The 26,626-nt window shown below is 37.2% G+C and overlaps 1 protein-coding gene across 16 annotated transcripts in view; it reads right to left on the bottom strand.

The window, feature by feature from the left end:
- The window catches only part of PDE10A (phosphodiesterase 10A), a 361,041-nt gene that overhangs the window by 61,933 nt on the left and 272,482 nt on the right, over window positions 1-26,626 (bottom strand). For 15 of the 16 annotated variants that reach the window (XR_002436713.1, XM_021391100.1, XM_021391098.1 and 12 more), the window contains one exon: window positions 5,546-5,574. Coding sequence is in view for 5 of the 16 variants with exons in the window: in XM_021391090.1 (XP_021246765.1) it covers window positions 5,546-5,574 (29 nt within the window). In the remaining 11 variants the exon portion in view is untranslated. Of the gene's footprint in view, window positions 1-5,545; window positions 5,575-16,779; window positions 16,864-26,626 lie in introns of those variants that run through there. The other variant, XM_021391105.1, reaches the window with a different exon arrangement.

Here is a 26,626-nt window from a genome sequence, read left to right as displayed (position 1 = left end):
TTAGACTTCTGGGAAAGCAAGAATCAATTCTTGGTCAAGCAAGCATTTTCTGGAACATTTTCTATGTTCCTGCTGAAAGAGCTCATGTTATACATGTGTCCATTGCTACCCTATCAATTTGCAAGGCTCTCCAGGGGTGCCATAGAACCTGCATCATCAATGGGACTAGGCTACTCTGTCCCAGGACACTTTAAACTGAGGTCATGAATCTGAAATATCTAAGCATGCTGTGTAGATTGGAAGTAATTCCTGGAATAGGATTAGGATCTATTGAGACAAACAGTGACTCAGTAGTTGTTGAAGGATTCTAAATCACTACAAATAAACGAGTTAGCATGTAGGCCTGAGAATTTAAAATGCCTATGCACTCTTTGGTAACACAGGTAACACCTAAGATAACCAGCTAAAAATTCAACAAACCACCTGAATGAATCTCTTACAGCTTCAAGACTTGAAGAATCTGCACAGTGCTTCATCCTAAACAACGTCCATAGGCAAGATTTCACCACAAACATCTAAAGTGGGAGATCTGAAATGTGAAAAGAACCTGTATCCAAACTTCTTCAATCTTCTCTTTAAACTGACAGCTATTCCCTTTCTCTGTGAAGCGTACCGTAGAAACTAAGCAGCTGCTAAGCCCAAAACAACTTCTCCTAATAAACCTCATCCAAGTTTTCCTTCTTATAGTACTGAAGTCTCAACAACAGAAGAGTCGTCAGAGAACTAAGCTACAATTTAAAAGATTAAGCAGAAAAACTTCAAATAAAAATGTGCATTCATTCACAGCCATAATGACCTGGACATTTGCTTGACACTTGACTAAGAAGTCAGTCTAAACTACTTTATGCTAGATACATTCATATTGCACCAGAAATATAAAAAGGGTGCTCTTATGTATGTAAATTCTCAATGCCACTGCTACCTGCTTTACTAAAAAGAAAAAGAAGAAAAAAAAATCCTAACAGCATCACCTTTGTACCTTTTGAAGCAGAAGTGCTGCAGTCACAAAAGTGAATACATAAATTGTTTGATGCCTTTTGTTGAAATGCATCAACTTTCCCTTCTGTCATGTAGCTTTATGGAAATTTAAAAAATAATAAAAAGACAAAGACAAAAAAAAAAAAATCCACAGTCAACATCTGGATTTAACAGCCCCACTCTATCTAATTTTCCAGTTGCCCTCATAACTTAGATCCCTAAATTTCTTCAGGGAAGGTTATTAATGCTCAGTTACTGCAGATTTTTAAAAGAACCATAACATATTATGTTAAGTGATTTTGGGAACATTAGTTTATTTGTCCTTGCAATAAACGTATTTTTAACCTCAAGCATATTCTTGCCTCCACCCCTCTTTTACAAAAAAAACCTATAAAAAAACCTATATTAAAAAAAAAAATCAGGAGAGGTAACTAGGATTGGCTCAAGTAACCAGTTTTGTTTAAACTTGGACACTGGAAAGCAAGAAGTTGTAAAGAGCAGACTTAGCTGAAGAGATTAATTGTAATACTTGTACTTTGCCTCAGAGAAAGCTGCTTCTACATGCATTTGTCTGACGTCTATTCTTCTTGTTTTGACTGGAGAGGACATGGGTTATAACTTGCTCTGTAAATAAAGTTCGGCATTGCAGCACCATAGACAGGTATTTATGTATTGTTTGTTCACACATCAAACGCTGTTCACAACAAAACCAAAGAGGGGAAAACACAAAATGGCAGTTGGTGGGACAGGCCCTGTTATTATGTCTAAAGATGCAAAACAGCTCTCACTCTGCACAGAAAAGGTTCACAGGTTTTGAAGACACATGTTTCCAAGCTCACTAGACAAAGTAAGAATTTTCCTAGGAGAAACTAGTCAAGTAGCCCACATTTGCAGGGATCCCATTCCAATCCTTCCATCATCTCCTTCCCTGTCATCAAACAGTAACACTGAAATACATTGCTTCACTAGTAATAGGAAAAATACATAATAAAAAGAAAAGGCTTGGCTTATAAGAACAGAACATTATGGTTATACAGAAGCATATTATTAATCGTAAGGCTCACAAAACTGCATGAATACCTTAATTATATCACCTCTCCATATTATATAATAAAACAGCATAATGTCAATTAACAGCTTCATTTTAGCTTGACAGGGCTGAATAACACTCCTATTCTCAAAAATCTTTTTATAAAATCACATTCCCTCCTAATAGTTGACTTGCAAGCACTCTAAAAACATTCTGTACAAAATCAAAAATAAAATTCCTCGTTTTCCTACCACTGTTGTTCATCAGTACCACAGTGTCTACAAGACTTCATTTATAAAATAAATGAGCTTATACAAGCATCTTTTTCTTGTGTCAATGGGTGCAATGCCATGTGCATCATTCCTGAAGGCTGAATGTTTGTTCTAGTTCTCTCAACTTTTTAATTAATTTGTTGCAATATTCAGTTCTGGGACAGTAAAATAAGGTTTAAATATCCAACCTTTAATAAGGAAATACTACAAGGAATGAGCTTGCTTTGCCATATCTATAATAAGGAAATGCTACAAAGAATGAACCCACTTTGCCAATGTGTCATAAAACACCAAATTCTTGTTATCAGTTGCACTGTGAAGATACATGCAATTATTGAAACTATTTACTGAAAACATACTTGCTAATTCTGTAACTGCCAGTGACATGCTGTGCTGGGTGCTAGCTGGTGCCAAGGCAGCTGCCAAAAGCTCCAAGTCCAAAAAGGGGAAAGAAGAGGATTAAAGTATTATTCCTGTTTCCAAGAATAAAGTACTGAAATGAGCTAGTCACTTGCTAGGTAATAATTTTCTGGTGTTTATATGGCAAACCTGCAAAGTGAATTGCTGTTGGCATCACCAGAGTTTACAAAGCATAGGTACTGCCAAAATGCAGCTTCACTAGAAGAATTGTTCAAGTAAACATGGAATGGAAAGTCATTAAGTGAAATGAACAACAGCTAATTTCACTGTGATCGTATCAGGAACATGAAGTGTTTTCTTTAAACTTCATAATCTGAGGTACAAAAGAGCACATAGTGATCATGGGAAACTTAACAGCACACAGAACAAAATCCTGGCTATAGTTCATGTAGGAACGGAGTTATTTTTGCCAACTCAAAAGAATAACACATCTCCCGTGCGCACTGTTTTCACTAATACTGTCAAAGGAATGTATCTGAAGTCTAGGCATACATGAACACATTCGCATTTAGTGCCCAAACTCACATTCCTTTATTTTCTTTCCTTAAGCAGATAAAACAGGGAAACCAAGTTTTCTTAATTAAAATAGCTCAATAGTTGGTTTTCCTTCTGCCTAGAAAACTACTTATGTAGGTAGGACAGCATCAGCCAGCACACATCTGCCCAGTAAGTTAGCAGAGGATATTCAGCATTTCCAAGGAAGTTCTCAATTGCTACATCATGTGAAAAGGAGATTCTGTCCCCAGTTATATATATTTCATAAACACTGGAATCTAGCATAGAGAAAAAAAGTTCACAAGTTCACCGTTTGGTCACAGATGCTCACAAGCTATTTTGTAACCAGAGTTTTCCTCCCCACACATACAGCTCACAGGAATCAGAGAACTAACTTTTTTCTCCTTCACCTCTCTGGTATTTAGAGTCACTAGAACAATCTTGTGAAGTGGTGTGCATGTAAAGAAAAAAACTGAGTTTTTTCGGGGGAGAAAAATATAAATTTTGTAATTTAATAATTAGATATATTTAATGAAAAATATCTTCCCTCAATTTAATTCTATTGTCCTGTGTAAGCACAACAAAATAAGGGACTACTGAAGCTACCAATGTCACAGCATGTAACTATTAATATTTTAATGTTTCTATTGAAAGACTGAAGGGACAGGGAAAACACAGCCACGCAAAGCATGTTTTCAGAATATTTCTACCCTTATTCTTAATGTAATGGCTTAAAACTATTTGGTGATTTAATTCTGCAATACATTTCATTTTGCTAGCCTTGATTTTTGCTTCTGGATGATACAGACAATAGTTTCTTTGTGCGGACATTTTCAGGAATTAAAAATGTAGCACTTAATGACTTTAAAACTCATAATTTTTCAGTCAGCATGAACGTGTCTTTTCCTCTGAGAAACATTACTCACGTAAAGAACTTTCCTAATCTAAATACTAATTTATGTTCAGATTTCAATTACAGCAGCATCTGTTTGAGCTACTGCTGAAGAAAGAGGATGTATTACAATGGTCTACCTTGTACTACTTGAAAATATTATAAAATAACGTGTCCATTTGTAGTTTGGTGTATTTCTACTAGGTATTCACTCAACTGCCATAACTGCTGAATATTAAGGAACTATTAGGGGTCACCAAAATGTGTTATAAATTAGGCACAATTTATAATAGTAGTTATAAATTAATAAACTACTTAAACATTAACTTTTGCCTACACACTCAGCAATTATACATCCATAGCACATCACATATATAGAGAACTTTTGCTTGCATAAACTCATTTTAGGGATCATTCAATCTCTTTTTCATAGTCTCATTAGCAGTAAACTTCAGGTCACTCTTAGGCTAGTCTTCAGCACTCAGAATTACCAAAGCAAGGTTTCTGCTACCAGCCTGTTTCCATTATTTCTTCCATATCCCAAAGTTTTCAAAAGGACTTCTACTGACAGCAAGGCACTCAACCAGCTTCTGCAGGCATTCAACCAGCCTTATTTCGAATATTTGTCTGACAATATTGCATTACTCCTGAGAACATGAGATAGCTTATGCAAGAAATTCAAGAAGAACAAAATAGGACTATGAATCTACCCCAGAACACTGCAAGTGGCCCCCTAATCTTACACGAAATAACATCTGGGCACTTCAGGCTGACCAAATACGTATGAGAGCAAAAGATTGTCTTGTTTTGGTATTTAGTCATTCCCTAGCAAGAGCAATAGTTTCTAACAGGTCCCCCTAATTAGCCTCAGCCATGGACAGATTCTGCAGAATACTTTATCAATCAGATGTAGGGTCAGAGCCAGGAAATTCATTACAGAACATGTATTTTACATTACTTTTCATATACTACACTGCAAAATGCTTCAAATTAAAGAGTAGAGCTCATCTGTGCCAAAACACATCTCAAAGGGAGTAATTAGATAGGACATACTCCTTCCCTTGCTTCCTATTGTTATGCTCACTGTCTTGTGAGGCAGTAAGACTGATTAAATAGTCTGCAGTTATTTCTAAACTCAAAGTTCCAGGATTTTCCTGGTTTCTGTGAAGCACCTTTTTTAAAACTGGATCACAAAAATAGCACTGTGAGAACTCTAAATTTGTTAACACAAAATATCCTTTAATTTATTTCCAGCCAATCAAGCATTCTTAATATTTATTTTTCTTCTTAATTGTTCTTTAGTCAGTCAGTACACCAACTTTTTCTCCAGAGATCCAGTTAGTACAGGAAATAGAGTAAAACCTTGATCAGAGGATGCATGAAAATCACCTCAAGTGAACAGTGGGCCTCAGGGACTGACTAGAGTTCTTTCTAGAGGGGATGGGGAGCAGCACTTACCCTGCTGACTTCTTTAGGAGTTGATTCATCTATGAGGAAACAAAACAAACAATTAGGCACATCTGAAAGTTTCCACACTAAATGAACAATGATTCAAATAACTGTTGCACTGTTGTACAAAAGGTTTCTAATTTAGTTCTGTAAGGTATCATTTAGACTGGAGTGTATTTACAATCTCGAACTCCAAGACATAAAAACTGATTAAAATTAGGATAAAGTATTCAAGACTTCCATTCTGTCTTAGTAAGAATACAACGTTTCCTATATTCCGTAATCCAGTTCACAGGTCAACTGAACAAGAGGGTCGTGTATAATTCTCTTGCATTTATATTCCAGTTCATTAAGACAATTGCTATCATTCTACAGCTTGAGAAGTAAGGACTCTCTACTACCAAAGATACATCAATGATGCATTACATACATAAGCAAATTAGTCAGTAGACTGAGATTTCCTGTTTGGAAGATCAAAGGTGCTGTTCCTGTTGAATTCTCTGGAGGTAGAAGAAAAACCTTGTGACCATAAGACTGTGAAAATATCACTGAGGTCACTTAATAATGCATTAAAAACATAGAGATTACAGACATACATATGCTACTATGTCTTTTGTTTCAAATGCAGACTGTCATACTTTTTTTGTAATTTAAATATGCACTGATAATCACAGGAGCAATAACAGAGCTTGAGCTAAAAGACTGCATACTATTTATACAAGAATTAATTTACCACAGGAAGTTTCGGCTTCTAGTTCAACCACACCAAAAGCAGCTTAAACTCACCCTTACCCTCCAGATGTTTACGTCTTTTTGAAAATACAAAGAGAGCCATTTGTATACCTTTCCTTTGATAGTAGAAATGGAATTACTAAATTCTGCAAATTAATTTTAAGTCATCAAACAGATTTAATCTTACAGAGAACGATAATACGTTTATTTTTGTTGGCCTTATTTATGCATATTTGGATACGTCTCTGCAGAAGATATGTCTCTGTTAAATACACACATAATATCATCTAGGCTACTTAGTATCAGACATATTTTTTCCAAAATGATCTCTAAGTGAGGAATATTTGAGAAGAGCACATTTACATGTATTTTCAACAGTATCACCAGCAAAAGCTCTTCACATCTATGAAAAATTATTGAACAAGCTATTAAAAATATACATATATATTTTCCAGACAGCAGATTCAAGACCTGCTTTCCAGTGAATTAATTCTCAACAATAATATTCATTTCTCCTCAAAATTATTTCAGTAATTCCAAGTAAAATGATATTTTTCATAGCTATGAGTGAAAATTTAAGATAGTTCTGTTGCTCGCAACAAAAAGTATAATACACATTCTTCCATGTTCAGTGGTGTTATCTTCCCTGACGGGATGAATCTAAATACCGGTTACAAGAACAGCCAAAGTTAGACTCTAAATTCATCTTCCCACCTTCCTCATTATTGACAGCAGTCAACAGAAGATGTTAATGAAAGGAGAACAAATGATGATACAGTGACACTTTCCTTGCTGCATACTCTCAGTTTTCAGTAAGCAAAGGATCAAGAATTTCTTTTTTTTATTTATTTTCTGTTTAAAAGGCTAGAATGAGCTTTTCTTCCTTCATTTTCTACTTTGTTTTGCATTTGGGAAGGGGAGGGGAGGTTTGGTTTTACTGATTTTTGTTTGTTGTTTTAAACCTGTGCCACCGTCCTTCGTCATTTAAAACATTCTGAGTTACACAGTTGAAATATAACCTATGAGAAAAACTACCTGTATTTTATTTTGAATCTGCACATTTTGATCTTCTTCTGATGCCCTCTATTTACCTCATCTACGTAGTCTATCATTCTACAAATCTGCCCAACAAGTCTTTCCCAGTCTCTCACACCACCAAAACTTTTCTTAGCTTAAGAGTTCTGCCCTGCTTTGCTGTTGCTGATGAGGAAGCTGCTTGGCACTGCTACTCTCAGCACTCCTGCACCTCCTCCAATTCCACTACAATCTTATTATGTGGGAAACCCACAACTACAGGCAACACTGCAACTGAGGAAAACACAGCAGGGACTCACAGAATGGCATAGGGATGGTATAAGGGTCTGTTTTCTATTGGAAAGGAATAATTCCAAACATTGTACCTGTGTTTTTTGCACAGTTAGAAAATATTGGGCTATCATTTTCAAATCTTTATAATACCAATATCTATCCAAACTATTAATAACTAGGAGCCCACTACTGTGTATGTAAAATTAAAATTTCCCCCAAGTTCAGCAGTCAACATTTATCAGTATTAACACTTGTCAGCTTTTTTCTCAGTTACTCCATGCTTCTACTATCATGAATAACTTCATACTAGAAAATCTTATCTTCTCTTACCTAAATCACGTATGAAAAACATAGTTACAGTGCACTTGTAATCCACTAGTGGTCCCCTTCCGCGGGAAAAAAATGAATTACTTGTAATGTATCTGGTAAAATGACTACCATCACAATCTCATGGCTTTCATATCATTTAGAGACCAACATGCCTCTGCAATTTCCATTGATAGGCAAGAGAATAAACTCAATGCACTAAAGCTAAAGCTTATTGCAGGGTATAAAAATCTATCTAATCTCCATCTAAGCCTCCATAAACAAATTTCCAGACCTCTAATATCAGAAAAAAAAAAAAAAAAAACACATTATTTATATTTTTGGAGATCCTCAACACCACAATTTCATAGGCTGAGCAGAATTTTACAAATGTAATCCACCCAACATTATTCCTCCCATACATGCATAATGTTGTGCTTTCACTTGTATAACACAAGACACACCCATGTGCAACTCATGCCCTGCAACTAATAGTTAATTACTTTACTATGAATAAAAAAAGTAATTACTTTAAGAAGTTACATACAGGTAACAAATGAAGCCACCATAATGGTACATATTTTGCTGGGTACAGAACATGAAAATGGACAGATGGCCATTATGTAAAAAAAAAAAAAAAAGTCTATTTCATTCTGTGAGGAAATTTCAACAATCATGCAGATCAGAAAAGAAAATGTACCACCCATGGTACTCAGTAAGGACAAACCTCTTGGAAGAATTATCAGAGACAATACTTTTTCAGAATCAAAAATATAAAATTGATATGCCATTCTCTCTTTTCCAGAATAAACATAAAAAGTATTTGGGAGGCTTCATGTCAGAATCATAGAATTATAGAATCATCAAGGTTAGAAAAGACCTCCAAGATCATCTACCCCAAACATTCACTTCATCACAACCTTTTTTAAGGAAGCTGGAAAGAGCAATAAGGTCTCCCGTGAGACTCCTCCAGGCTAAACCCAATTCCCTCAGTCACTCCTCATAAGGCTTCTGCTCCAGACCTCTCACCAGTTTCATTGCCCTTCTCTGAACACGGACCAGGGCCTCAATGTCTTTCTTGCAGTGAGGGGCCCAGAAATGAACACAGTAATAAGGAGTGGCCTCACCAGAGCTGAGCACAGAAGGATGATCACTTCCCTGCTCCTGCTGGCAACACTATTTCTGATATAAGCCAAGAAGCAACTGGCCTTCTTGGCTTCCTGGGCACACTGTTGGTTCATGTTTAGCCGAGTGTCCACAGCACCCCAAGGTCCATTTCTTCCACACAGTCTTCGAGTCACTCTGCCCCAAGCCTGAAGTGTTGCCTGGGGTTGCTGTGGACAAAGTGTAGGGCTCGGCACTTGGTCTTGTTCAACTTCATCCCACTGGCCTCAGCCCAGCAATCCAGCCTGTCCAGATCTCTCTATAGGGCCTTCCTACCTCCAGGCAGATTGACACTTCCTCCCAACTTGCTGTCACCTGACAATTTACTGAGAGTGCACTCAATCCCCTCATCCAGGTCATCAATAAAGATACTAAACAGGACAGGCCCCAGTATGGACCCCTGGGGAACACCATTCGTGACCAGTCACCAGTTGGATTTAATTCCCTTCACCACCACTCTCTGGGCACAGCAAAGAGCGTATCTGTCCAAGCCATGGGCTGACAATTTCTCTAGGAGAAAACTGTGGCAGAGAGTGTCAACAGCTTTGCTGAAGCCCAGGTAGACTACATCAACAGCCTTTTCCTTATCCAGCAGGTGGGTCACTCAATCATAGAAGGAGATTTCCACTGGTGAAGTTTACAATTCAATGATTATGGGTAAAAATGGAAGACTTTTTTTAGGGGAATGACAAATGCAGCATAGGACGCAACTCTGCCCTTCCAGCTACAGGCAATAAAACCATTGGAACAGCAGACTTCCCACAGATTATTTTATCAGTGAGCTCCCCTAGCCAAAATATGGGATTAGCTAACAACTGAAACTAACAGGGGGCTGAAAAAAAATACCTCTAAATTGCATAATTGTTTATTTAAAAAGCCATTATTTCTGTTTGTTTAAAAGCTACAAATGCACCGATATCTTGCTTGTGAATCAATTTCGCCCCTCTGTAGGAGATTTTAAAGAAACAGAATAAACATTAAAATAAATTCAGAGTCATTAAGTATATCAATAAATAGCAGCTTGCTATAGAGTTAATCTTCATAGAAAAAAAGAAATAGTCTGTTCTTGAACATAAAAGGCCCTATTTATTATGGCAAATTGTGTGGAAAAAAACAGACAGGGGAGTCTTCACAGCATCTGCATTGAGTAAAAAGAACAACCTGTGAGAAAGTAAGGGTTTGTGAAAGTAATCGTACATATGCTCTAGCCACAGAAATTTTTCATTTGGAGTTCACTTTTTCCTTCAGAACAAATTCAATCAAACTTGATACACAAGTGTCACTGCTCCTTTGCTGTATGTCAGCAGAATTGCAGTTCACAGAATTTAAGAGGATAACATTCATTTTTAATGATGCCTGACAAAATTATTAACACAGAGCAGTACCAAAAATGTGTGTGATTTAGTTCTGGCACTCCAAATATGCAAATATTGTTCTTAATGGTTAAAAAAAAGTGATGAATGCTTGAAATTACTGTATATACACTCTTTCATATAACACATACTGTATATCATGTGGCCGACTGCACAGTTAGGCAGGCAGCAGGAGAGGAGCAATAACAGTAGATGGGAAGAATACACAACCAGACATAATTTTGTGATCTGAAATGACAGGTACATGTTGGTAATCGATCAGAAGACCCCCATGTAGCTGGCAATATAAAATCTATTATGTATATGTCTTGTTAATTTGAGCATAAATGCTCACTGATACTACAACTGGAAAAACAAGAAACTGTAGGGAGCAGAAATAAATGTATGGGGTTTCCCACCAAGCATGCAGACAGACCAAAACCCTTGTGGCAGCGATGATGCCCATCTTGCCCCATAGTGAGCCAAGTCCAGTCCAGTAATGCTGCAGGAAATGGTTCACTCTCTGGAGATGAGGGGCTATTTTAAATTGTGTAATATTTCATGCAAAGAGAAAAACATGTATTAGTTTTGGCATACACAGAATCTCATTTCATAATGTATTATTATGCATACTCTTCATTTTTTTTGAAACAAAGGTGAATGATCATCTGAGAACTTCAAGATGGTAAGACAAAGTAGTCATAAGGATGACTTAATTCAACATCCCTGATAAGATACTGTGAAGCATTTATCAAAGAAAAATAATTCTAATGCTCAGTAAGTTTTATCACAGGAATCTTTTCCAGAAAAACAATATGGTACTTCCTCTCTGATCTAACATTGCTCTTTATTCTACATCATTAAATACTACTGCTGATCCACCATCACTGATGATTACAAACAATTTCTTAGGATTCATTCTGTTTACAAGATCCCAGACAGTGTACATTCCCATTTTCCCAAGGAATGTTTTCCCACACAGCAGATGTCAGAATGACCTAATACTTTTCTCTTAAAAATTTGCTCTAGGCTCCTTTTCCTTCAGCTAATAAGATGCAAGTTGGTTTGAATGCAATTAGACCAGCATTAATATCTTTGCTGCTTTTTTTTTCCATGTGAAGTGTCATGCATCCGTATGTCAGAAGAAATTCTGCACAGATACGGTGACTAAAGACTACTATGACCACTATGAAAAAAAGTTTACATTTTATTTAGTAGAAGGGCATCATATTAGTTGGTCAGACAATTTTAATTGCATTTTGCAACCTTATTTCAGACTCTTTGCACCTGGTGGCTTTTGCAAGATCTTAGCTGAGGGTGTTTCCTAAAGTGACAACTACCACATACATGTAATGAAAATGTTAAAACTGTCATTCAAAAAATGTTCTTGCTTCTTAATGAACAATCTCACCTTGAGTACCTGAACAGCTCTCCTGACATTCCGCTATCTGGATTTATATCACAATTCAGAAGCGCTTGCAATGTAACTTAATAGACAAACTAAATTAGACAGTTTGTTTAGACAAAAACTTTGACTTTGAAAGTAAATATTCATTAATATTGATGCCTGGTAGCTCATGAGGCTTCTTTCCTTGAAGCACATAAAACATGTATTCAAGCTTCTTGACATCAACGAAGAGATCAACATTTTAAAAAGTTCTCAAAAAACAGCCCAAAAGGTTGCACAGTTCATCTTTTTAAAAACAACAAGCTAACATGGATCAGAAATTAAAAGGTCATGAACCAAGACTTCACTGCAAAATGATAAGGACAAAAACTTATTTTCTGTCACATGTTCTACACTCTTCTGCATACAGTCAAACAAGGCATTACACAAAGTAAGAGCTAGAAGACAGTATGTTTGAATTCATCAGAGACAACAAAATGTCTGGAAGCTCAATGCTTTCTATGACCTTAGCCATCAAGGAACTGATGAAGTACTTGTAACAATTTGGTTGACAGAAATTTGAGCATGAATCAACAGTGTGCTCAGGAAGCCAGAAAGGTTAACCATATCCTGGGGTGCATCATGCACAGAACTGCCAGCTGTTTGAGGAAAGTGATTCTCCTGCTCCACACTGCACTGGTATGGCCTCACCTTGAGTACTACATGCAGTTTTAGGTACAAAAAGACAAAAAAGTACATAAAGCTATTAGACAGTGTCCAAAGGAGGGCAACAAAGATGGTGAAGTGTCTAGAGTGGAAGAAGCATGAGGGGTGGCTGTGGTCCCTGGGTTTCCTCAGCACAGAGCAGAGAAGGCTGAGGGCAGGCCTCAGGGCAGCTGCAGCTCCTAATGAGAGGGGCAGAGGCACAATGCTGAGAACTGATCTCTGGTGTCAGCGACAGGGCCCAAGGGAATGGCATGGAGCTGTGTCAGGGGAGCGGCAGGGTGGATATCAGGAAAAGGTTCTTCATCAAGAAGGCGGACACAGGAACAGGCTCCCCAGGGAAGTGGTCATGGCACTGAGCTTGTCAGTGTTCAAGAAATGTTTGGACACTGCTCTCAAGGCATACAAGTCTGATTTTTGAATGTTCCTGTGTGGGATCAGGAGTGGGACTCAATGCTCCTTATGAGTTCTTTCTAGCTTGGAATGTTCTATGATTCTATCAATTTTGCTGCACAGCCTGATCTGGCCAGCACATTACCAAAGAATTGTCTTCTGAATATACCAGCAGCCCTTGTGAGAACAGAAAGGCATATGGAAGATTCAAACTTTTCTCATATTTGAAAATGATAAGCCGCATAAAGTATACTGGTAGTGGCTCTGCACTTTCTGTATTCATGGACAAGAAATTCTCACCTATGTACTTGATGAGACAATTTAAGCTAATCTAAGTAGTGTAATTCTGCAAAACGATGAGCAGAAAAACTGTTATCTAGATAACATACTTCCTTTTCCCCGTTTAAATGACTGGATGATAGATGTACGTCTGAACTTGTGAAATGAGGTCTTCCCACATTAGCTAAAACAGCTTCATAAAATTCTGCGTAAGTCTCTTGGGTTGAAGACTCCTTAGGAGAAATCATGCTGGAACCTGGTCTCTGACCACGCAAAGGAAACTTAGTAATTTCTAGCTCTGAAGTCCTTCACCAAGACAGTCCACAACTGTGTTTTATGGTAATTAGGCTATGACTTAAGATCCCATTCAACATGACTGTTGAATGCAGAGATTGTTAAACTGGTTAGCTCATCTATCTTACCAGTCAATGAGCTGCAGTCATTGTTTATTACCAGAACACAGACACTAGACAATGGGCTGAAGAGCAAGTATAGCAATTTAGAAGGTTTTTTCAAGCTTATCACTTTATAGGTACACTTTCTTGGCTGTATCTACCCCTTTTCTTGCCTAATAATCAATTCTGCTTGGCATTTGCCACACTACCTGCTGTAGGCAGTCTTCTTTAAAATTGATTAAAGGTCTTGCAAACACACAATGGAAGTCTCAGACCCAACAGTAACAAAATTTCTGTATCACTCTCGTTAAATCAAACTCAAATTTTTCCTACTTTTTGGCCCCATAGAATCCTCCTGGTTGTCATGTATAAGGCATCCTTGAAGTTTACTGCTATTGCTGTATCTCAGAAATAGCATTTAACACTATTAAGCTGCTCTTCTAAGTAGAGTTGTTCCTTCGCTTTTGAATGTTTCAAACATATTGCGAAAAGCCTGAGGCTTCACTGTATTCAGCAGATGTTTTCAATGAGATGGAAAAAATTACCTTGCTCTTGGCTTCAGTGCTATTCAGAATACACCTTAAGCAACCTCACTGAAATCAACAGAAATGCTCCAGCATGCATTGGAAACCATCAATACTTCTATGTATCTAATGTCTCAGCATTCCTGTTATGTATAGTTATAGTAATCCTGAATTAAGAGATTCAGTAAAAGAGAACACTACTTGAAGCTGTTCCTACAAAGCACCAGCAACCTGAGAATACCACACTGGATTGATTGCAAGTCAGTTGGAAATTTTAAAAATGTGAATTATCATGCATACTCTCTGGAAACTGCTGCACTTCTTGGTTTGGCTGGTTCATAAGCAGTCCATAAATACAATCTCATGACTGATAAGCCATCTGCAGGATTTTAAGCAAAGGTGAGTCCTTCTCCTTCCCCAACATCAAATACATACATCCTCCATTCACAGCCAAAAGTGGCAAGGGCTGGGATCAAAAAGCACACACAGCTTAGTGCTGTGAAGTTCCCATCCCTGGCATGGAATGATGCTTCAAAGGCTAAGAGTCCAAATGAGCCAAGAAATTTCTATAGGTTCACAGCTTCTGGAGCAAGAAATACTGCATGCAGTTCAGTAACAGAAAGAGAACGTAGTGATTTTTCATTTGTTAACAGCAAGCACTTTATATAAGCCTTGAGGAAAAAAAACTAGCCAGACACCAGTTTGTTTTTACTGTGGCTATATGTTTTTCCCCTTAATTCTATTTTGTTCTAATCCCCATATTTTTACTTTCTGTAATCTCATCTCTTTCTGCTCAGGAATGGGAGGGAAGGAAGGGGGGGGGGGGGGGGGAGGGTTGTTGATGTTGTTTGATTTTATTGTTGTTAGGAAAAAATGAATTTTCAGATTCAAGTGCTTATCTGCTATATAGAGACTAAGGTCAAACAAGCAACTCCTGCCTACCTCGTTTTCTTCTTTCACTCAGAATACATTGAAAACAAATGTAGTGTCACTGAACTTTGCAGTAAAATCCTCAACATCTGCAGAAAAATCAAGACTGAGCACTTTTCCTCTCTTTCAACCAGTTGACAAAGGAAACAAAAGAAAATGCCCCAGAGGAAAAGTTTGCTAACGTCAACAAGGGTAAAGGGATCATTAGCGTTTGAGATGATAGGTTACCACATGGGAGGGAGCAGTGATCCGGTGAAACATTTTTACATCAGGGAATCATTTCAGTCCCTCTGAAGACACCCTACTGTAACATCAATATACGTACATTTGTATTAGAGATGCATTTTATTTATTTTACCCTGGAGACTGAAAACTGAGAAACTGAGAAAATGTTCAAATTAATCTGAATAATAGTGACAAAAAAGTGACAGCATAAAATTTACAAATTAAGCCCCTTTGCCTTCAGGAATTTCAGTTGATTTATTTGTAAACATAATCAAGCTCTCAGTGACTGTGTGATGAGTGTTACAGAATAATTATGTGCAGGTAATTCAGGATTTTGGAGTCTTCGAAAATTGACATATTCAGCTAACACAGTAAACAGAGAGGAACTAAGAGAAGACTGAACTATTTGCTACTTATCAGTATCCCCATCGTGAGTGAAACATTTTGCTTGCAAGGAGGAGATTGTTAGAACAAAAAATAATTATAACTACAGTGAGTGTAAAGGAACAAAATGTACTGAATCATACATAGCTCTCTGTGAAAGATAATGACAGTAGCATCTGAATCTCTAAACTACATAGTTTTACTATGAACAGACTTACAATGACAGATAATGACAGGAATTATCCAAGAAAAACTCAAAGTAATAATGAAATTTATCTTCTTGGCTGCTGTACAAAAAAATTAAAAATAAAGATAACTCCGAGACATTTGTGGAGTTCAGTATTCTCACACTAGCATCTCAATGAAAGCAAAATAGTTAAGTAATCCAGCTGTGAGTAGGCGTAAAGATTTACCACAGCTCAAGCAACAATGACAATCCAGTAAACTGCAAGGATTCAGTTTCTTGTGACCTTATAGCATAATAATGCAAAGCATTTAGATCAAGCTATATGCAATGAAACTTTTGTGTAATGCCTGAGATTACTGATGAAGGTTCTAATATTGGACAGCAAGATTACGACAAAGCAATATAAATATGTAAAAATGGTAAACATACCAGTTGTTTCTAGTCGAAAACAAGAACTTTCCATTTAAAAGGCTTTTTATAAACCTCCATTCAGTCTTGCATACATCTTTGCATACACCTCAAAGACACACCGTGACAGCCAACATCAGGTACTTGAGCACCACAACACATTGTAAACTTGTGGCACCTAACCTAAGCCCACACTCATCTGGAGTTATGTTCATTAAATATCTTGGCACATCACCATTCAAATTACTCAGTCCTTTCATTCACTCACAGGCTGAACCCAGTCCAGGGTGGAATGATGACTTTCTCATATCTGAATCTGCCAGCATGTTCTCATGCTCCAGCTAGGTCAGTGAAACTACTGCATACCAACTTTAAGCACAGAAACTTTGGCACAGGCTTCAAACAGAGGTCTAGCTGCACTGTCAGGCATGGGTGGATGCTCCATCGTAAGGAGCCGACTGAAACATTCAGCCATAAGCAAGGGAACATGAGAGAGATACAGTGACAGAGACCACACCATTTTCAGAGGTTACAAGGCAAACTTACCTCAGATACATAACCACAGACAGAACTGATCCCACTGGCAGTTTCAGAAGAAATTCATTACTTGCAGACCACTTCACACTCAGAAATCAAGAAAAATGAGGAAGAAAATGTAGAAACATTCAAAATACTACAAATACAGATGCACAAGTTTTGTGTGAATGAAGAACGAGATGTGTTCATGCAACAAAAAATTACATTCACGTGCTTTTTTATTTAACTAACAAAATATAATGCAGTTGGTAAATTAATTGAGATACTAATAAGAACTCAGTGAATATATAAAGAAATCAGCTGGGAAGCTAATAAACTATATCTAACACAGCAGTAACACAGAGTGAAAGTATCGCTTCTGTCAGGGGAATAAAGGGAACCAGAGCCAACTGTACCTCTTCAGCATGGTTGAAGTTCCCACCTGCTGGGATAAGGAGCTGTATCTCCCAAATTATCAATCTAAGAGAACTACTAATGATCACACACTGAGAGCAGGCAACCAAGTGAGAAATCTATTCCCACAAGTATGAAAAGGGTAATTCATAATCTAAGTCCCTTCTCCCCATGTGTTCAAAATAGTTTTGAAATAGTCATATTTTGTCACTTACAACATAATTCTTCCCAACATTCTTCATCAGGCCTTCTGTCAGCACTGACATGAAATTCTTACATAAACAAGTACTACTCAACTACCTAGAACAGGAAATTGGAAAAACAACTCAGTGATGGAACTGCTCCAGAGACCCTTTCTTCATATTCTGCATTTACCTAGCTGAGGAACACCAGAGCTGCTTCAGTTAATCTGTTTGGGTCTCACACCCATGTAGGCATACATACAGATCATCTGACTTCCATAGGCAATATTCCTGCTACATTCAAGAATTAAAAGTCTTGGTTATTTGTTTTGATACCTAATTGCAAGAGAGAGATTGGCTTACAAAACTACACCAAAGAGAACAGCCTAATAACTATACAACAAGCTAGTGGCTCGAAAGGACTAGCATTAAAATAATCAAATAAAGGAAGATTGAAAATGGAAAAAAGAGCCAAAGAAGAGAGCTTCAAGACAGAGTTGTAAAAGAGGAGAAGACAGAAGACAGGGACAAAAATGATGGAATGAGTAAAAAGCTTGGACAAAGATACTACTAGTTGTCATCAACTTTACCAGCCTCTATAGGATAAATTTACTCTCTACCATGGTAGTAAACAAGTTTTACTTAAAAAAGTAATATTGAATATTGCTGATTGAGCAACATAATTTTACTTACAGAAAGTAAGATTTGCATTAGAATACATATTTTTATTAGTAAATATTGTTCACTGTCACTGTTAAAGAAAAGCTGGAAATTTAAATCTTATGCTTCCAAAATACAGCTGTCAGGGAAAAAATTCAATTACTTCAGTATACTTTGCCACTTTTCATAAATTGAACAGATAGCATTATTAAAATCCTAGCAAAATGAAGTATTTATACGTTCATTAGATGACACTGAATATACTAAAAATACATTAATATTGCAGATAAAGCTGCGGGATTCTAAATAACCTAAAAGTGCAGAGGTTATGGACATACATTCAAGAATTAGCACATATTAAAAAAAAATAATGCCCAATGAAACAAAAGCGTACAAGAAATGTGAGAAAACGTCTATAAACAGCAATCGAATCTCCAGCGTAACTTCCAAGTCACTTGATGCACTCTGAGTCTGAATTCTGTACAAATGACTTCAAGGTAGGCAGTCTACCAGACAGCTGAGAGGCAGAAGTCTGTCGGTTTTGCTACACTTACTTTTCTTTAAATATGTATGTAGAATTAATAGTATGATATGCAATAAGGAACAACAAAATTTCATTACAAATAATCCCCACAGAAATCTTACACTTATTCTTAGAGGTGATGTTCCCAGAAAACAAACAAAAGGTCAGCCAAATGTGCCTAGCATGCATGTGTCAGTGGTTTTAAATATTGTTCCAGACTAGCTTATTTGATACCTGAGAAACATTTTATGTGCTGTTCTCTTCACCATCTTGAATTATTAGCCTACAGAGGAGTCACTGAGGAATTGCATGATTTGTAATTTCTGGTCTTTCCATTGTCTCTCTTCTAGCTACAGCAACATCTTAACTCAGTAGAGTGGTATCTGCTAGCGTTCCAATTTACTTGAAAAATATGCAAATTCCTGTCACCTTCAAAATGTGACAAAATGGGTTAGGTATAAAAAGAGATAGATAACACATAGAAAATTAAGCTTTCACTCCAAACTATTATATATCCATTCCTGTATGTGCTGATTTATTCAGACATACACCATTTCTCTATCTGCAATTTTTATTAGTACAATCTGCATTTTTGCAAGGTTTAACTCCTTTAAGCACCTTGACTGCTCTGAGTTTATTTTACTCATTCAGTGTAACATCCCATTTTTGGAAAGTTCTCACTTTGACATCCACATGGCAAGTGATTCAAAGAGGGTTGAATATTACTGCAAAATCAGTGGGTTTCCACATTTTAAAGAATTGCTTGTCTTTTTTTTTTTTTTTTTTTCTTTTTGATGGAACCATTACTCAAATCCTACCCAGTGTTTCATCAACATATGCCTATTATGGAATCAGTTACAACTGATGCAATCTCTCAATTACAGGATCTGAAACTATTTCTTCCCGAAAAACCAAAACAGTCTAGAGAAGAATTCCAGCACACAGGTCCACACCAGAAGAAACCAGTTTAATCTTGAATAGCCACAGCTGTGCTCTCCCCACTGCCTCCTGATGGCTTCAGCTTCCTGTCTTCAGCTAGCACCAGCTCCAGTATTATCATAGGGCTGGCTAAGGGTTCAAGGCCACAGACTGAACACTTTTTTTTTTTCTTTTCTTTTCTTTTGCAAGAGTGCTTTCATCTGTGTAACTCAGTGAACTTTCAAAGCAATCTACAATTACATAGGCACAACAAATGCAAGGGAAAAGATGGATGCACACACCCAGGGATGGAACCTGAGAGCCTGCAGTGCAGGCTTAGATCACAGAACCATTGGTTGGAAAAGGAGTTCGGAATCATCAAGTCCAGTGATAGTGTTGTTTTCTGGGAACCAAGAGCTGGCTTTGACTACTTCTTAAGCTGACAAGACTCACTAATATTTCAGTTTCTTAATGTCTGGGCTATTCAAGACAAACTTCTGTCTACTAAAAGAATCTGAAATTCTGAAAATAGCTTATCTATGCTAAATTGATTTCTTTTTTTTTAAGCATAACAACTCCTTTATATATAATAGCTCCATGCTGTATTAAAAAATCCATTTTTGGCCACCTTCAGGCAGGAGAGACAAAGAGACAAATCCCCATTAGCAAAATGTGGCAGTTGCAGAAATGTCTAGATTCAATAGATTTCTCCATTTAGAGGGTGTGATGATCTACACTGATTTCTATTAAACAGTTTCCTCTAGTACATTATTGGAAAGAATAAGATTTTTTAATATCTTTTTGATAACAGTATAGCATATAAAGAGAGGCTTATGTAAGCATTCAGGCTATTATCTTCAAATTTTGAAACTCTGCCTTAAGGTTCAAGATGAAAACAGATCCGTCTGGTGGCATCTCAATCCATGGCAGGAACCAAAACAAGATGATCTGCAAGGTCCAACCCAAACCATTCTGTGATTCTATGAAGACATACCACTGAGTGGATTCTCTTGGTCCCTCCTACATTTAAATGGTTTAGGACTGACACTACAGATGAGAATATTCTTAAGGACTGTCAAAGGAGAGAGGGAATTAAGATTTAGATTTAGTCTAACATCAAGAAGAAAACAAGCACAGAGAGAAAAGTGCTTTGATAGCACAATGATTTTATTATTCTAATTACTTATTTACATTGTATTGTTATCTTTACTGTTTTCTTTTACCATGACAACTCCAGGTATAGTGGAAAAAACACAAAATGGTTCCCTAATTTACTTATACTTGCTTGCCTATCATACTATAGCAATGGAAATGGACACCTACCATAGCAGTGACAGGGTAAGTGTGTCCATTTAAAAAAAAGAAAATCATCGCTAGAGATTACAGTTTTTATAAATACAGCTTCAAAATTAAATGAGTCTATTATATTTCAGCTTTATCTTAGGAGAAATATGATTTATGTGGCTAGAGGAAATGTATTCCTGTGAATATCTAATGCAAAAGATTACAGTAAAATAATGTCTGAATGCTTGCAAAGAAGTGGATGCACCCTACTGTGCTGAAGAAAGAAGAAAATAATTGCTCGCTTTCCAGTGGAAAGACTTGGCAGTCAGCCATATGGTACAGGCTGGGTTCTGTCCCCAAAGACACATTCATGCTAGCAACATATTGAGAGGTTGTTTAGAATCTTATGATTACGAAGAATGATCTTTCAATTTATGCTATCACCTAGTCAATGCTAGTCATAACCATACTGACATAATGTGATCCAAAGAAAACACAGCACAACAAATACTCAAGAAGAATCATTTTAATGACAGAACTCTGTGTTCTTCTACACAGCATCTTTTGTAATTCTCAAAACAAGCAAAAAAAACCAAACTGATTAAATGCTTCAGTTTCATTTTAACATATTGTCAATCACTACAGTTATTTCTTGTTCATTGTCTCATTTAATAAGTGTATCCTTTAATTTGACATACAAAAGGATTTCCTGTTACCTTAAAACAAGTACATATTTCTTTTAGAAACTTTTGGCTTTCCATTTAATTTAATGGCTAATATTAATTCAAATGATACTTATTACTTGAATTGCACATAGAACTGGCTATGTTCTGGAAATTATGTTGTTGCTGAACACCAAAAAAATCCAGTGTAGTGCACTACTTGATCAATCTACCAACTGTTGGAAATAAAAATCCATGAGAAGATGAAAAATAACAATATTCTGCATTCATTAGAATGTATGAGATGTTAACTGAAAGGGGTGATGCTCTGAAAAACAACAGTCAACAATATACCATATACAGGCCATTTTCCCTTTTCCTAGCCTAAGCGCATCTACTGCCTCATTTTTTGTCCATTTCTATCCTATGTAACCCCAAAGGGCTCAAGGTTCATTACATCAGGGAGTCTTTAAAGACACCATTTGATAAAACCACTTGGATATTCTTATCTTTACTGGGAATGTAGCCAAGTATGTTTACAAAAAGCCTGACTGAGATAAGCGTGTAAGTTGTTTTTTAAGCTTCACTACTGACAAAGTAGCTCAGTTTATGTATTATGCCACAGTGCCTTTGAAGCAAGAGTTTCATCTTCAGAGCAGTAATTTTTCTAGTAAATGTTAAACCTAGTAGCAGAATGTTTAGAAGATTCTGAATCAGGTAAGGATTTACAAACACGATAGGAGAGCTCTTCAGGCATAGATTCAGTATGTCAGCCAGGAGTAAACACTTAGGCAATGTCCATTTCTTGAATTCAGCTATTCTTCTTATACAGTATCTTGCTGACCAAAACTACAGACTTCACCTTCAGATGTGTTTTGAACCAAAACAATATCTCTGTACCAACAACTTGAAGAAAAGCATCATTGTTCAATGTGCATTCTCCCACGGTATTTCAACTTACCTAAAGGAGTTTGAGATCGCTTTTCTCTGGAAAAATAAATTCTGGTCTTGGACAAGCCCAGTCTTTTGTAGTAGAATTTATGAAATAGACTGGAACAATGTGATTTATTCCAGCCTATACAGAGCCAGTATTTAGAAATGAACATATATTTTGTGCAACCACTAAAAGGAAAATTTGACAAGATTAAAGATGTCAAATGAAAGAACATTATGAAATACGATCTCTCTTGTGAATAATCAGAGGTATTTTCAAGGCAGAGGTAAGGTTGAGATATGACAAGAGGATTACTGGGGAGTCAGAACTGAAATTCAGTGCTATTCTCCAGATTCTACATCTGTTTCCTCAAGGAAACACATGAGTTACCCAAGTCAGTTCTCACTGATTCCTCTTCCAAGTTTGGATTCAGGACATGATCTAAAATATTTTCAAACAGCAAAGTGACATCTGATGAAAAGAAAAAAAAAAAAAAAAAAAAGGAAAGGAAAGGGAAAAAAGTTCTGAAGAGCCCTAGTAAAAATGAAGAGAATTCTGCTCTCTCTTTTTACTGGATTATCCTTACTACAGAATCACAGAACATCTTGGGCTGGAAGGGACCTTAAAGATCATCCAGTTCCAACATCCTTGTTAAAGGCAGGGCTGCCACCCACCAGATCAGGCTGCCCAGGGCCCCATCTAACCCAGCCTTGAATGCCTCCAGGGATGGGGCAACCCACAGTTTCTCAGGGCAACCTGTTCCAGTGTCTCACCATCCTCCGAGTAAAAAAATTCAGCCAAACATCTAACCTAAATCTCCCCACTTTTACTTTAAAACCATTTCCCCTCCTCCTAACACTATCAAACCACATAAAAAGTCAGTCTCCCTCCTGCTTACAAGTTCCTCTCAAGTACCTTAAGGCTACAATGAGGTCTCCCTGAAGCCTTCTCCAAGCTAAACAAGCCCAGCTCCCTCAGCCTTTCTTCAGAAGGGAGGTGCTCCAGCCCTCTGATCATCTTCACAGCTCTACTCTGGACCCACTACAACAGCTCCACATCTTTCTTGTTCTGGGAACCCCAGGCGTGGACACAGTATTCCAGATGGGACCTCATGAGGACAGAGTAGAAGCAATCACCTCCCTTTCCCTGCTGCCCACCTATCTTGTGATACAGCCCAGGATACAGATGGCCTTCTGGGCTGCCCCTCGGCTGCTTAAGGAAATGCGTGTCCTTGTCACTTAATGAAGCACCATTTTTTCTTAACCCTTTGAGAATTACAGATGAAGCCTAGAGGGCAGGAACACAAGAATGACAAGAGCCCTAATTTAATTTTTTTCCAAGAGGTGAAAGAAGAGGCAGAACTCACCAGAGTATTGTTAAATAAAGCTTGCCATCAAGTCAGAAAGCCCTGATTGCCTGATGATACACTATATATCATGCTAGATTATATGCTGCCATTTTCACTGTACTTGGTGTATACAGTTGGCTAGTACAGTAGGTTCCACAAACATTCATATATATCAGACATTTACTGTCACTTCTGACTACTCACAAGTAAAGCATTTTGAGTAAAAGAAATACGTTGGCACAAGGAAGGATAACAGTTATTGTTCTGTAAAAACATTTTTGGCCAGAGAACATTAGGAATAGGCAATCTGGTAATAGTACATGCTTGTAAATATAAGCTTGCATTTGTAGAACTAAATTTTGCCTAAGAAAAGTAACTGGCAATAGGGATAATGCAGATTGTTCTTAAGGCACATTTATATTTATATGATATACCATGAAATACATACATGATGATAAGTCTACAAGTGTTCGAATGACAAAACTTCCAATACAAGGCAAAGAGCACATTCCTGTTGTTTAAAAACTTAAGACGAAGAAAACCCACTGATCTCCTGCTCTAAACAGAATTCCCTGTGCAGCTCGTGGCAATTTTGATTCAGAAAACATGGGTCACTGTGTAGTTATTAACTTTAAAATTTGTTTTAATGGATCTCCACAAATGTTCTACACTAAATCTAAACTCACTGCCCACGAAGCTCCCAAAAACCGTTGTTGTGGACAAACTGCAGGACCCAGCACTTGGCTTTGTTCAACTTCATCCCACTGGCCTCAGCCCAGCAATCCAGCCTGTCCAGACCTCTCTACGGGGCCATCCTACCCCCAGGCAGATCGACGCTTCCTCCCAACTTGCTATCACCTGCAAATTTACTGAGAGTGCACTCAATCCCTTTGTCCAGGTTATCAATAAGGATATTAAAAAGGACTGGCCCCAGTACCACCTCTATTACTTGACATACTCCTAGCGCACTGAACGAAGGCACTTCTACTTGTACACAACTAACCCACTTGATCTGAGTTTGTACAACTGCAACAATAACTTGTTGCTTCTTTCCTTCATCAGTCACCAAAACCTAACACCACTGTTAAACCAGTTAGTGTAACGCTTTCAAAAAAACACACACACATTTCTCCTCCCACAGCTACAATTGTTTGTCTTACTAATTTCCTAGTCCTTATTCCTGATCAATGGAATCATCTCCTCTTTCATTTGCCACACTAAGTAAATGACAAATCAAATGAAACTATAGCATTTTGAAGTGAGGATCAACAAACTTTCTTAGCTGAAAAATCAAATAAGCACACAAAACATTCAATTTTTTGCATTAAAAACATAAGCATTGTTCAGTGTTGGTGATCTCAGTGAAATAAAGATAAAAGTGCTCTTTTCTTCTGCAAGTCAGAGACTACTCACGGTCTTCACTTAGGGATACCTTTGCATACAGCAGTTTGGAGAAGAGAATGAAGTAATTTTGCTCAGTACTGCGGCCAAGCAACATGAGTCTGGGTAAGGTGTTTTCTTTAAAGGATGTGTTAGTGTTACAACTGAAAAGTCCTCTGGCAGCCTATCTAAAAAGTTCCATAAACAATGTTATGAATAACAATTTCTTTTTCAGTATATTTTAACGTGTTACTAAGTCAACCTGACTAGTAATTCTAACAGATATTATAGAAATCCCATGGAGAGGCAGCAGAAGCATGATAAAGGAAGCTTGGCCCTACTCTGGTACAAGTCCATCTACTTGACTTGACTGTCTATGACAGTGGCTAGCAACAGCTCTTTACAAAACCAGTATGAAGATAATATGCTACATGAAAAGGAGAAAGTGCACAAACTATAGATGCATGAGGTAAGCTTACTCTGGAATGTCCTGAGAGCAATCAAAGACTTATGAATCTTCTCAGCTGGAAGCTGCATCAGGATCATAGTATGCAACAGCTCTTGATGAAATATTTCTGCCTTGGAATGTGTCTAATCACTTTTTGAACGCACTTACATTTTTAACATCTGAAATATCTTACGCTAATGAATTCACAATTTAGGCATGCGTTGTGTGAAAATGGATGTCCTGTTGCTTCAAATCTCTAGCCAAGTCGTTTCACTGGGTACTGTTTTGGTATTTTGTCATGAAGAAAGTAAATAGTCAACTCTAAATTGTCTTCTTCATGACAGAAATAATTATAAAACATCAGCTACTTTTCAAGTGTTTTGTGGATTGAAAAATCTCCCTCTTTGGCAGCTGTGTCAAAAAGTTTTAAGTGTAAAGATAATGAGTAAGGCAGACTTTATAAAGACCTAATAGTGTTATCAGAAGCATGGGTTAATTCTGTGACTGAACTGACTTAGGTACACTACCTAGCGCAAAGAATTCAGACCTTTTTAACCTTTCATACACCTAAACAAAAAGCCTCCTTACAAGAGAGCAACAAAATCTTCAGACATTAGAAGTGCATCCTCAGATATCATACATTCAGGTCAATAGACCTAAACATCTTCATGGAATTTATGAAGAACAGAAACTCAACACTGCTATTGAAAAAATGTTACTCTCAAAACAACTATTTTTCAGCTTTTCAGCCTCATACTCAAAGACAGTAAGTCTTTCAAATAAAATTCAATTGGCACCAGTTTCATAATCCATTATACATTTCTCAAAATCTGCTTTCTACTGAGCTTTAAATATTCAACAGGAAAAAAAAATATCATCTCTTGCAGACACAGAGATTACATTCTGTAGTCTCCTTCTGCTCCATAATGGATAATCACTCATTTCACTCAAATTATCTAACTGATTAAAATAATTAAACGTAATTAAACTCAGTGTGCTGTTATCCAAGCACATTCTCTACCAGCAAAGTCAAGCGAAGTGGTTCTTACCATCCTCACATAGTGCTAGTCAAACAGTTCATTGTCCCGTTTGGGTGCAATGGTAGAATTGTTAGCTCATCGCAT

Source organism: Numida meleagris, chromosome 3, assembly GCF_002078875.1.
Source record: "Numida meleagris isolate 19003 breed g44 Domestic line chromosome 3, NumMel1.0, whole genome shotgun sequence".
Taxonomy (NCBI): domain Eukaryota; kingdom Metazoa; phylum Chordata; class Aves; order Galliformes; family Numididae; genus Numida; species Numida meleagris.
Note: the sequence above shows the minus strand (reverse complement) of the source record. Positions and strands in the feature narration are given on the sequence as shown.